At 37.8% G+C, this 14,118-nt stretch overlaps 1 protein-coding gene across 1 annotated transcript; it reads right to left on the reverse strand.

Moving 5' to 3' along the window:
- Positions 1-351: 351 nt before the first annotated feature.
- dap3 (death associated protein 3) lies at positions 352-10,519 on the reverse strand. Its single transcript, XM_038284550.1, has 13 exons — positions 10,358-10,519; positions 10,146-10,187; positions 9,928-10,041; positions 6,240-6,341; positions 6,053-6,161; positions 5,850-5,942; positions 5,639-5,769; positions 4,469-4,549; positions 3,662-3,826; positions 3,510-3,569; positions 3,344-3,433; positions 645-762; positions 352-560 (listed from the first exon to the last, which is right to left on the reverse strand). The coding sequence occupies exons 2-13, from the start codon at positions 10,182-10,184 to the stop codon at positions 475-477; spliced, it is 1,188 nt and encodes a 395-aa protein (XP_038140478.1). The 5' UTR covers positions 10,185-10,187; positions 10,358-10,519; the 3' UTR covers positions 352-474.
- Positions 10,520-14,118: the final 3,599 nt, after the last annotated feature.

Raw genomic sequence — 14,118 nt, forward strand, 5'->3', positions numbered from 1 at the left:
ATTGTTCACCAATCAGCAATAGTTGCATTTACATAAGTTTTTAAGGCATAAACATGGAAGACGATAAAGACATGTCTCGTTTTCCAAAAATATTCTAGATGATCTTGAGGACTTTTGGAAAATATCACGTTGACAGGTTAGAATTTTTCAGGTCTGCACGCCACTGTAAAATAGACAATTTCAGAAAAAGAATACATCTACAGTTATAGCAACACAATGATGGCAGTGTTATGGTTTGGGATTTCCTTCCTGCTGCAGGACCCTTAACCGTTTGCCTTTATTAATTGAAACAAGAATCCTACTCTCTAGCAGATCATCCTGAACACTTAATACCATCGTTAAAAAGAAAAACAGTTTTTAACAGTGTTTTATTAACAAAGCAACAGAGTAATATAATTTATAGCATGATTCACATTACACACATGGATATTTGCTTGTATATTTCTATACTGTTGCAATAAAGGTTCTGTGACTTCACAAAAAGCCACAAAGTCTTTCCAACACAGATGGATTCCTGTTACTCAAGAATATGAGTTCCTTCTTCCCTTCTTCTGTTCGACCTGAAGGGAAAGCAAACATGGTGAGAACGCCTTTTGTTACGAGTCATCTTTCATCACATAACAGCCAGGCCAACAAACACTCACTGAGTGGATGCTGCAGCCAGTTGCGATCCATGTAGTAAAGGTAACAGCTCTCGAACTCTTTCTCGCTGTAGTTGGGCACCGATACAGGGACGAACGGATCCATGCTGTCAAAGCCCCTCTTTAAGGACGACACAGAAGAGATTACAGAAAAGAAACATAAAATCTATCACCTACAGGGGTGCAAGACATTCAAATTAATTTTCTATCTTTTATTTTATATTCTATATTTCCTTTCCCTTTGGGTTTAATAAAGTACTTTTGAATCCCATCAACTATTATGCCCAGATGAGCACAAAGATCAGAGTCAGTGTTCTTTTTTTTTTTTATGTAAAAATTATATCCGGAAACCATGACGATTGCTTCAGGCACTTCGGGAGATCAGAGGGATGAAACTAATCAGAAATGTTTTCAAATCTGCATAAAAAATAAATAAAAAAAACCCACTAAGTCAACATATTTCAGGATAAATAGTAATTAATACAATAGAAATGTTTTCCATCAGATAGGTTATATGACCCTGTTGTAAAACTTATAGTTTAATGCCCCTCAGCATAGATCAGCCCAAAGATGAACTGATTTACTGGTATACAGCCCTATAAGAAATATGCTTACAATTGGTCACAAATGACTAAATTAAGTCAAATTGTAAAGAGCTGAAGCATTAAAAGGAATAATGTGGCACATTATATGCTTACACCCCCTTTGTACTGCAAAACACTTCCTTAATATCCTACAAGAAAATAAGAACAACCAGTTAACAGTCGGTTGAATCATTACTTTCCTGCCAAACAGTCCAACTCAAATACTCCAAAACCACAATATTAGGAGAGGAATGTTATAAGGGATAGATTTCTGCTTCAGGTCTTATTGAAAAGTGACAGCCTTCTACATCCAATTTTAAATAAATATCTTTACAACCACAAAAAAACTTAAGTGTATTTAAGAGAGGGTTTACATAAGTGCTCACAAAGTAGTAGGAAAAAAATATATAATACATGATGTTGGAAATATTTACTAATGCTACACCGAAAAATGTGGAACAGATTAATTTCTGGCAGCTTCAGTAAACCAGACATGAGAAATGCAAGTTTAAGCAGAATACATCTGTTCTGTGAGGGTTTAGGTGGTGGTGAGGTTTGCAGTCGCAGCAGATTCAGCGTCATGTCTGCTAGGAAGTGTGGTCGTCATGGTCGTGGGCGCAGCGTGGATCCATCACACCCACCTTCTCGCTCAAACTATGTTGGAAGTCTGGAGGAGAAATGACGGTTCCTCCTGTGAACCCCCTTTTATACCAAAACTCTGCCAAAAGGCCATTATACAGTAGCTGTAATTTGAAACTCGTTCAGCGGCCGTCTGGAACATGTTAAATACGTCGATAAGTGTTAGAGATAAGTTCTGGATAAGCTACGCATAAGTTATGCACAAGTTACTATACACTGTATAGGTTTTGGATAAGCTAGACACCAAGACTTATGAGTAACTTACTCTTAACTTATGTCAACGATCAGATAACTTACCTGTAACTTATAGCCCACATATGGCCTATGCTGGCACATGTCAGGAAATTTCTAGAATGCTCAAAATTTCTCCAACAGTACAACACATCTGCTAGCCTACAAAGACAATGGCATCCACCTAAAGCAGTCGTCTGAAACGTAAATCTTCAAAGGTTTCCTGCAACCTTATCATGAGTCCCTTGTTCTTTACAGATGAGTACAATGGCTAACCTGTCTGACTAGCATACAGATAAGCTCTACAGTGATGTGCTGATGGGATAATATCCAGGCATGTTGAAACAGAGATGCATCAAAACTGATCGAGAGTGACAAGCTTAGCTCCTTCAGAATGTGGAGTCACAAGTAATACAATAAATAGGGCCTCAGATGAGGTTTTGTATGCAAAGCGCACCCTACACACAACTTTGAACACCCTGAAGCATGGTAGTGGCAGCATTATGCCAGTTTATGGTCTGCTTATATTAGAATATATTTCAAGGCTTAATTATGGGTAATCCTAAAAAATAAACCTGTTTTTTTAGCAGGGGGTAAAGACTAAGGCAGAGGTTCAATTAACAGATTAAATGGCTTGGATCAAAGCATACGTGTATTAAAAAGGCCCTGTCAAAGTCCAGAGCCAAATCCAACCTCGAATATATCAAGGCTTAAAAGTTCATAGGCACTCCATCCATGAGCTCTTCAGTAAAGAACGATTTTAGATGCTATAAGGTGGATAGACTACTAGCAATAAAAGATTGACTGAAAGCGGATGGATACAGATGCATTCCACATCATTCAGATTTTTGCTTATAAAGAGCTTTTGAAAATCCTATATCCTATTCATTATACTTCAGTTGTGCACCACTTTGGTATAAAGGATAAAAACTCAATGAAATACCTTTAAGATTGCAGCTACATAGTTCAATCTGGACACACTCTGAGGTTACAATAAATACTGTAAGGCATTGTATCTGAAATTAATCCAAGACTCCGTATAAAACCTCTGAAGGAATTCAAGACTTTAAAAAAAAAAGGCAAATTGATTATTACGTTCATGACACTTTCTATTTTTTTAAAACCCCATAAAAAGGAGATTTGTCACTTTCTTATTTTCTATGTACCCAGAGCTGCAGAAATGTTTAAGTTCCAGCCCCCTGAGGGCGGGTCGATTGGATTTTAAGCTGAAACAGAATTTTCTCTCACCTCTCCAAGCAGCTCTTGAGGCAAGTAGGCAGATTTTGGAGCATAGAGAGAGCCCGTCTGAGACAGAGTGGTAATGATGGCGCCTCCGCTCTGAGACAAGACAATAAAGGTCAGAGGTTTTCTTAAAAACAGCCCTTTGATGGTCATACTCTTGTATTCCTCTCACCCAGTCATTCCTCATCAGCTTTCTTAGATTATAAACTAAAGTCAGCTCCTCCGGATCCACCTGAGGACAATTAGAAAGGAATATATGACTTCCTGTTTGTGGAAAAACAAACCAAAAGAAATGATTGAGCATAGCAGATGGGTTTCCATTACAGCTGTCTTGTCCTCCTTCTTGATGGTGGATCTTCCCCACAGGGCATTCACACCGTCCACCGCCACCACCAGATGGAAGCCAGCTCCCTGTTGGCCGCTTTGGAGCCTGAGTTCCTTCATCACTGCCCCCACCACATCACTGCTGCTCTTCACTCGAGAAATGCCCTGCAGCAAAGGAGGTAGGACCTGATGACAGTCATATAAACGGGAGGCAAACTGCAATACTGTAAAAGTAGAAAAAAATACATATAAATATATATCAAACTATATTACAGTAAAAAGGAGAAGGATTTCATCCAGAATGCATTTCATTTCAAGTCTAAACCTTTCATCAGATAAAAAAAAGACAAAATACTCAGGAAGTAATAGATAGAAGAGTGGAAAAATAAATCAAATAATGCAGACACAGATGCTTATCAGCATTTCCTCCAGTCATGTTAGCATACGGCACAGCGGACTCCAGAAACAGCAACACAGACAAGTCAGATGGATGCAATAAATCTGCCTAAACTGAAGAGTGACAGACAAAACGGGAGTTTATGTAGCTGCTCATAAACCCACAGCAGCTTTCTGTCCTCATCGATGTGTGCGGTACAACACTGAGCTGATCCATTATTCTGCTCAGCTCATCGGCTATTGATCACCGCTCAGCCTGGGGAAAGATGAAACTTTAAAGACTCTTGAAGCAGAGTTAACTCGAGCGGAAATAAAGCAGAGCTCATGAGAAAAGCAGGAGTGAGAGAAAGACCTCATTATTAACCAAACCGTGGATTTAATGGAGGATAAAGACGGCTTCAGGGGACTGACCTGATCCACCAGCTCTCCAAGTGGACTCCCCGCCTCGGTGGATTCCCTTTTTGTCCACATATACCGCTCCTTTGTTTTAATCTAAAAAGGAAACGTTTAAAAAGACAGATTTGTTTTTAAAATCAAACATGATTGAAATTCTGTCTAAAAAATGTGGTTTCATAATGAGAGGTTTCATAATGCCCTCTGTAGGCTCAGAGATTGAAATCATAAATCAGCATTTAGCAGCACTGAACTTTATTATAGGGTGTTGATTAAAAGGAGGCCAAATACAAATGTCTACTAAATCTTTAATTCTAATATCCCTCTACAGTTCATTGACATTTTAGTTGTAACACGACCACTGAGGAAAATGCAGCTTCAGGTTGTGAGAATACTTGTGCAAATCAAAAACACTTTAATATTTCAGTTCTGAGTGAGCTTAGTGAGCGTAAACGTCATCTAAGTTCTACGTACTTTATCAATAAAAAGGCAACTCTTAAAATCCAGAGGAGAAATTTTGTATTACAGTCCAAAGAATCAATTGGTTTCTAGATGGTTTAAATGGAAACAACAAAAACGCTAATTGTACTTAAAATTGCAGAAGAAAAACGGCTTTTTAAACCTAACATGTTATCCAAGAGCCACTTGTTACATTTTTTAGCATTTCTTTTTAGTTTGATATGAATTGAAACAGCATCTTTAGCATCTGTTGACAGCTGCAAGAATAAATATGCAACTAATCATTTAGCTAATCGATTATTTTTTTCAATAAAAAATCTGATATTAAAAGCTTCTTTAAAAATGTTCTTTTCCCTACAGAATTTCAACCACATTTAAACTTTTCCATTTGAGGTGTCCTGGATAAGGCACATCGACGCATGAAAGTTATTTATTTTATGTGCAAAATGTTTAATCATTGATTTTTTTCTTCAATTTGTGATATAATTACTGCTATAGGTTGGTGGCTCTTTTACTAAAGGCATGTTATGGAGTCCCTATACACTTGTTTACTAAAATAGTTGACAGTTATTTCAATAATTGATTAATTATGATTGTTTCAGCCCTAAAATGTTGCTCCTTTAGCTTTGGGAAAATGGTTAACAATGGGAGAAAAGGGCCATCTAATGCAATCCTTGGCCTCTGGTTGTGAAACCCCACCAGCCAAGTTAATAAACGACCAAATCTTACCTTTGAAAGAAAAGGTTCATTGGTGACTTTGAAGTTGCGTAACCACGTAGTGGCCTGCAGCGGCTGGTCAAAGCGAGATGAACTATAGGATGAAGGCAGCAGCTCCTTACAGTTCTTCACCCACTGGTGGGCTGCATGAGGCAGAGGAGATGCAGACGGGTTGGTACACTTTCTAGCTTTCAGTTAATTGTGTGATTTTTGTTCATCTCACCATCAGGGACGTGAAGAACCAGCCATCCCTGTGCGTAACAGTAATGGAGCGCGTGACAAAGAGACATTGTTTTTCCACTCCCCCTCAATCCATCTGAGCCCCCCGATAAGGACAACAGCAGCAGTTATATTCAAGAATCGGGGGGAAATTAATTTTTGTTGAAATATATTTTTCATTCGAGGCCTCTGTGCTCTGAAGGATACAGAACAGGTATCTCACTGCAGGTTGGCTGTAGTCGGCTTTTTTCAAGTAAGAGATGACCTCCAGGGCTGGCTGCCGCACCATGATGCAGGTCTCATTGAACGTCTTTGTCTAGAAATAATCACACACCATTTATACCCAGTCTGTTAAAGCCATTACTTCCTGTTGCAGATCCAGAGAAGAACCTGCCTGTTGTTGATAGCGCCATGGGAGGCTGTTTGGAAACAGGGGCCGGACGTGCGCAGGAGGCAGCGTGTAGAAGTGTCCGATGTGTTTCTCTGAGTGGCAAGCCTGTGTGGCAACAGAGACGGGTGAAGAGGAATGAGAACTTGCAATCTTATTTGACTCCTTTCGTGAATGCATATGGAAATTCAAGGGCACAAAATAAAATTCTCAGTCATGGTTAATGGTCCTTTAAGAAGAAACTCTAAATATGAAAGAGGTTAAAAAAATTGAGCTAGTAATGTAAACTACATGAATTTATTACAGATGCATATAAATAGAATCGGATTAAGCAAATAGATTAACTACCCACTCATATTAAGATGTGGAAGGAACAAAGATAAACAAATTCCTTCATCAACAAATGGAGGGATAGACAAAGAAATGCAGGAATTGACAAACTGGTTAGATGGACGACAACTTATTCACACATTGGGATTTATTTTTAGGAAGGAAATTCTGGAAATCCAATACTTCCCACAGTCTACCCAAGTCCAATATAATCCCTTTTCCAAGACAAGATCTAGTCAATAAACGTCTGGGAAAAAAATGCCTTAAAAGACGAGAGCAAATTAACAAGACATGGAAAGAATAATTCAAAATAAGCATTATGGATATGGCCTTTGGTACAGCTGCACACAACCAATTTTAACTTTATAAGGAAATGACTGATATTTCCCAAATGGAAACATTTTAAATGTATATTTCATATCTTATTTATGTTTCAATTTTATTTTGAAAATGTAGATATTTTGAGCCTTGAGGTATTAAAAGGATTAAGCGTTAATCTTTTCACAGAAATGAACGCAATTCAAACAGGATGTGATTAAAGAGTGAAAGCTGCCTTCCACTCATTGGTTCAAATTAGGTGTTCTTAAACATTTTCAGCCTTAACATATTAATAAAAAAAAGCTGTATTTAAAATTTCCCTCTTATGAAATCATTTTATTAAAACTTCAAAACAACTTAAATAAAATACTTCAGAGGCATCAGTCTAAAGACTTTAAGACCAGGGGAAAGATGTCAATCGGACACATAAATTCATTTTCACAGAGTTTATAATAGAATAAGAAACTCCATTTGCTATATAATTAATTTGACAACAAATATCTAAAATGCCATGCTAAACTGTAAAGACATAGAACTACAGAAAACAGAATAAAGTTAAGAAAAAGTAATAAGTTAAGAAACAGACTCTACATATAACCAATCCTGCAAAACTACAACATGTCTCTTCTTACCAGAAATTACAAAACATTTTTAACTAGAACTTCTGATTTTATAATAAATTATGTTTAAATCTGGGTTTTATTTTAAAATCCTAATTTGAGTAAGACTAGATAATTTAAACAAGAAAGCCCTGAACCAAATATAGTTTGCCTTCAGATTCAGGTTAGAGCTGAACAATGTTGCCAAAATGAAATTATGATTACTTTTAACCAATTTTATGATTTTATTTCGATTTTGATTTACAATAACTCCGAGCTTGTAGATGTTTCACCCCAGGCTTTCAGTTTTTGAAAACTCGCTATTTCAGAGTTTGTTGTTGCAGAATTTTACTATGACCTTAGCATGAAGGAGTACTAACTTCTACTTGATGGCATGGAATGAGCTACAACTCTATATGGGGATAAACCAACAATTAGCATTTTACTGCCTCCCAAAGGGCTGGAGTGAGAAATTTGAATGTCTATTCTTGTTAAATATAATGTGACTAAAATCAAGTGCCACTGCGTTTTGAAAATTGCGCTTTGTAAAATTACCTTTATATTGCAAATGCAATTAAAGCTGAAGTCTGTAAGTTTTTAAAAATCACTTTTTTGTCATATTGGCTAAAACTGTCCCTATGCCCAGACAGCAGTACATTTGATATGTAACCTGTGAAAAAAACTGCTTCAATTGGTCCCGCATACTGCCTGTATTTCAATCTGGAAAGAATATTTCGGGACGAGACAAAACAACCAATCACAGCCAGAGGAGCGTCTGATGGAGTGTCAATCACAGCTCACACACGCTGAATCCCGCCCCCTCCCTCTCACCGCTGAACCTGCCGCTCGGCTGCCACAGTCAGGAGGACGCGCGTGGAAGTCATGGCGGAGCGACAGCCACCAGCGAAAGAGAAACTGCCCTTACTGCCCCTGCCGACAACTGCTTACACGGCAAACTTCGGTATAACCAGCATCTTATATCTAGCTGCTTGGAGGTGAGTGTTATCGCTCTTACCGGTTCACACTTCATGCCGCGTACGCTGCTTGGACGCTTCTGGTCGCATGCGGTAGCCGCGCAGATGCTGTGAGAGGGGTGGAGCTTGGAGGTGGGGCATGAGTGAAGCAGAGAGGGTGGGGGAGTGGCGTGAAACCTGTTTTTCTTCAAATTTTCAGTAGAAGTCTGCTCTCTTCTCAATGTAAAAGACTGCAGCTTTAATTACCCAGCCCTAATTGGCATATGGATATGAACTCAAAATCATAAAGAGTACAAGCCTTTAAAAACATTTATTGAAGCTTATAGTGTGTGGAAAAGAGAGATTAATAGAGATAAAGTCATTAAAAAAATGATAAGAACAACTTTGTCATATGCAATCAAGGTCTTAGAATTTTACTGTCAGTTATATTTGTATACAATCAAAGATTTAATTTGTTATATCTGGGGTTTCCAGAGCTGCAAGTGGCTTTTTTGGTTCTGTGGTTCACGTGATATACATTTATGTCTGTTCTCAATCAATGTGCAAATTATGTCATCTGGGTCATGGCAACCACAAAAAAGGTTCAATAGAAGGCAACAGGACTTTGGCTTACTTTTTCTTAAAATGTTTCGACGCCTATTCAGGAGTCTTATAACATTCATTATGTTATATTTTTATTGTTTGTTTTGAGCCAAGATTATTTCACAAATAGGAAAACGATATTGAAATGTCTGAAAGGTCGGACACAGGCGAGAGCGTATCGGGAGATGGAGACCAACAAGACCTCCCGCATCCTTGGCCCTATCTCAAAGAATTTTTTGAAATAGTCGTAAAATTGAGCTTTCAATTCATAAAGTGGCATCTGGCTGTTTTTTTAAAGGTTACTTTATACTTTTATACTTTAAGTAGTTTTTGGAGCACATACTGTACTTTTTCACTTTTATTTGAGTAAAGAGGTCAAGTTAATACTCCAACTTTTATCATGTGTGTACTTTTGACATCTCTGCAAATTATGAATTTTGCCCTGGTTTGTGTTACAAAATTGATGTGCACCCCATTTAAAAAATAAAATACATTTGTCAAAATACAACCTGGTGCATCTGTTAAATTTGGTGTAATCCACCCCTGGGTCTTTGGTCATTTGGTCAAACAGCAAAAGGACAGAAATCACTGGGTAGCACTGCTCCCTTGCAGCAAGAAGGTTGTGGTTGTCTCCCTGAGCATGTGTGGGTTCTCTCTGGGTACTTTACATGACTTTTAGATTAATACGCTTCTCTAAATTCGTGTCAGAAAATGGATGGATGGATTATATTTGTCCATACAAATTACAACTTTAGTTGTATTGAACATTACAGTGAACAAGAAACTCAAGACATAAAGGGAGGTGTAGTTTTTTTCATGACAGTATTGAGCTTATTTGAGGTTCTCACCTAAACTAAGTGATTCCAGTAGAAAAAAAAACAAACATTTTACCGGGTCTTTCTCTTGTGTCCTGAAGACTGGGAGAGACTCTGGTTCTGGCTCCGCAGCCACAGCCTCCTGCTGCTGGACGCATCCACTGGTATGAAGGCACCTGGCATGTTTCACCTGCGACACAACCGTTTGACATTTAAATACATTCAGCTCATCTGTTCAACAGCTTTAGTGTTTAGAATAAGTGCCGCAATCTGAGGTGCAATGAATTATCTCACCGTTGGTCGCAGCCTGAGGGCCAGTCTGTGAAGAGACATAATCTGAAACAAGCCGGGGAAAAGTTAATACTTATATACCTTTAGGAAATTAAGAATCTGAAAGTGTTGCGTTTTTAAGTGTCATGTAACCTTTGCATAAACACAGCGCTTCGCTAGCAGCTAGCTTTAGCAGCTCCCTGAAGGCAGCACTGAGAGCAATGAAAGTTACTCACCAGCGGCTCAAATCAACAGATTCCAAGGTATGAAAATATCCGTTGACTTCATTCACCAATAAAACCCACCAGACGTCAGGATAAGGAGGAGAAGAACAGCGCAGCTCAGTAAAGTCAATGTGCCTGATCTGTCACGGACAACGCCATCATGGACTACAGGAAATGACGTAGCGCTACCATCAGCCAATCACCTCTCATCAGCTGCTTTTCAACAAAGATGGGGAAATTGAGTTTTATAAACTTTATCACGTTTTGTTTCTAAACTCCTGACGCAATATTTAGTGCTAGAACATTTTTTTGACAGTTTTAAACATGTTTTGCGTTATCTTGTTTGTGAAATATTGTATTTCTATGAATATATGATAATATGTGTGGATGCCATGAGTCTGATTAGTCCAATTTCTGTGCATTTTTTTCATTAAAGCAGATTTAATAATCTGTTGACAAGTGACATCAAGTCTTTGTAATGACTGGCAATCAGTCCTTTACATTGCTGTTGATTGATTTGAGACCACCCTTATACCTCAGGCCTGCATACCACAGCATCGCTGTTGGGTGTAGGCCTAAACTTCGATTAGGTCTCCTCCTTTTGGTTGTGTGGTTTCAATCTGTGTTCTGCTGAATATCAAAATACTTTAGCATAAGATCAGAATCTTACGCTATACTCTCTATAGCACAGAATCCTTAAGGAAAATGTCTGACCATCAATTCAGGGCATTAATTTAATTTAACTCAGTTTATTTATACAGCGCAAATTCACAACACATGTCATCTTAGTTGAATATGTTCAGCCATTGTCCCAGCCTATTATGATCAAAACACATCAGACTTTTGGGGTTTGTTTTGTATTTTAAAACATAGGTATTTCTAGACAGGGGCCAACAAGGGCCAGCATATCTGTAGAACTGGTCCTTGCCCTGTTATGGCCCCTGCACGAAAGCGTACAATACAAAATTTGAAATATAGGTACATTTTTCTTGAAAAGTTGTATTTTCCCTTTATTTCAGCTGGTAAGTAAGAGAATTTACCAATGGATTAAAATGATTTATATTTGAAATAATATAGAGCAACTACATTATCTTATCTCTGTTAGGGTCTCTGGGATTTTGCTGTTTTTCTGGTGTGATTTAGCCTCCTGTCACAGAGAGGATCTTTGCTGGTGGCTGGGCCAACCCATATTGCTGCACACCTGAGAAGGTTTTGTGAATTGAGATGAGAAGCAAAGCATCATCTCTCTTAGCTGGATGATTACTCCTGATGACTACCAGTGAACCAGTTTGTCTCTGATCTTCATGGAAAAGGTCTGAGCTGTGTGCAGCAGTTCTCAGTCTTTAACACCTCCCTGCACACTCTCCAGCACAATGCCTCTTGCAAGTACGAACGCTCTCGGATCTCACTCACATTCTCCTGGGCCTCTTGGGTGCAGTCTGCAAACCCAGCTGAGTCAAACCCCTACAGATCCATGCTACCACCCCTTAATCCCTCAAGAAAATCAATCAGCCATCAGTTGGATTCGACAAACTCCTTCCTGATCAGTCTGCTTTCTCCCCCCAGACCAACCAGAAAGTTCAACTGACTTCCTGCAGTTCTCCGCTGCCAGATTCTTATTGCTTTCGTAAATACATGTTCAAACTTACTGGTTCTCCTTGTGATTCTGCACGTGGGTCAAAAAAGCTACAAACCAACATGAGTTTTTGCAATGCACCACTAATTTCTCATATGTAGCCTACGCATATATACAATTTTCAACTTTTTCTACAAGATCTAACTTGTTAAATGGTCAACTTTTACAGTGTATAACTGATTACTCTCTTGGAACAAGTTAATATTTCATATTTAAAATTTACTTTAACTGTTATTTAGAAATTAGTCAACTTTAAGTTTCAGTCATATTAAGAAATGACCAGAGTTTTCATTTATTAGGTCAGCTACCTGAAACCTTGGTTCTGTGGCTCACTAAATATACTAAAATCTCTCTTTTGCTTTTTTCCTTTATTTTATTGTTGTGTTTTTTTTTTCTGTGCCCCTTTGAAAAAGCACTAGCCCCATCTGGGTCCTTCTGGTATATTTCGCCTAGTACTGCCACTGTTTTTAAAAGTCAGATTAAAGCCTCTATCTTCAGTTTGCTCTTTATTGTAAGTTTGAATTATGACAATAAAAGAGAGCCTCAGAATTTCTATCCATATTTTTGTGAGTATTAACAATAAAAGCATTGGTGGTTCTTGGCGGGGGCCAACATCGAGCAATAAAAGTTCACTAAAAGTTACAGCAGCTGAAGATTATAGAAAAAATGGTCACACAAATGTGGACCTTAGAAAAATGTATAAGAATAACATTATAGTAAAGAGTTAAAAGATAAAATACTGTACAGTAGTGTTTTAATATAAAACAATAAAAATACATTGCACCTGGAAAATAAATATCCAATATACCATATTTGAAAATAGCAGCAACATCAGAGATGTGCAAAATGACAGCAGTATGCTATTTCTACAGACTAAGGTAGAAACTGTGCAAAAATCAGCATGAATTTAACAACCTATTGTGAACTTGTTGGGAACAGTGGTGCAGGGGCAGAGCTAGATGGGGGGCCAGGGGTGGCCGTGGCTAACCTTACCCTTTATTTCCTTCTAATAAAGATGGTGGCAGCAGTAATACTTTTAAGAGGAATATTCAAAACATTTTAATTTTACATATATTACAATTACTTGACAACAAAAACACTGTGGTTAATTATGCACATCAATATACTATCAATAAAGATTATAAGTACAAATTCATGCTCTTTTCAGAACTAGATTTAGTCTTTTATGGAGTAAAGAGAAAATTATGTCTCTGCAAGTCATTTAGGAGCCTTAAATGAAATTATAGATAAATAACTTTTTGAATACAGACTTATTAACTAATCAATATATGTAGATGTACTTGTAAATATCAATTTTATGCAGAAGGATTTCTGATAAAAGCAGGTAAGCAATGACAATGGAAAAGATGTCCGCTCAAAACTCAAAACCTGAAGGAATTTAATCCACTATGCTTTTTATCTAGAAAGCACGGATGTTTGAATATATTCGCCTTTTTCTTAGCAAAGACTGTGGGAAACTATAGTTTGTCTTTATTTAAAAAATATGGATGTTTTGCTTGTTATGTTCCTGTTGTAACAGTGTAGATTGACTGTGAGGTTCTGGTGCTTATCCACTTTCACCCACCCCTCAGTATACATTGGTTATTGCCGGCCACCCTTATAAAGATTTTCTGGCTACGCCTCTGCAGTGGTGTTATAGTCTTAGAGCTGCTGGGAGGAAGGATCTGTGATAACTCTCCCTGGTGCATTTAGGATGCAGCTATCACTGAATAAAAGTAACCAGCACCATATCTGTCTGCTTAAATCTTATCTGCCAATAAAGTTGTGCAATATATTTTTGTTTCAAGCACTGCCAGTATAGAAAAGAAAAATTTAAGTGTGTTTTATGTTTCCCATGGATAATGTTTAGAGAGAGAGATATTGCTTTTATTATCTCTGATGGATTGTTTAAACAGTCATCGCTTAAACTTTTCAATAAACTCCAGTATCCTGTCTGGTTTTCCCAGCAGTAATTCCACATTACGCACTCTGCAACTTCTGAGCTGTTCACTAAAAAAAAAAAAAAGAAGAAGAAGAAATCCTGACAGCAGCGCACTTAAATCGTCGCCATTTTATTAAGAGACTAAACACCCCCTCATTGGTCGCCTATTATGAACCACACTGAGATCCTGGTCTC

The sequence above is a fragment of the Cyprinodon tularosa genome, unplaced genomic scaffold (genome assembly GCF_016077235.1).
Source record: "Cyprinodon tularosa strain WSP-4 unplaced genomic scaffold, ASM1607723v1 ctg2, whole genome shotgun sequence".
NCBI classification, from domain to species: domain Eukaryota; kingdom Metazoa; phylum Chordata; class Actinopteri; order Cyprinodontiformes; family Cyprinodontidae; genus Cyprinodon; species Cyprinodon tularosa.

Excerpts from the sequence above, each read along its gene's own strand:
- dap3 (XM_038284550.1), bottom strand. The coding sequence starts at position 10,184 with ATGTCTCTTCACAGACTGGCCCTCAGGCTGCGACCAACG. Across the intron at positions 5,770-5,849 it reads GGTTCTTCACGTCCCTGATG|CCCACCAGTGGGTGAAGAAC; the intron begins GTGAGATGAACA and ends TGCCTCATGCAG. Across the intron at positions 763-3,343 it reads CTCAAGAGCTGCTTGGAGAG|AGGGGCTTTGACAGCATGGA; the intron begins GTGAGAGAAAAT and ends TCGTCCTTAAAG.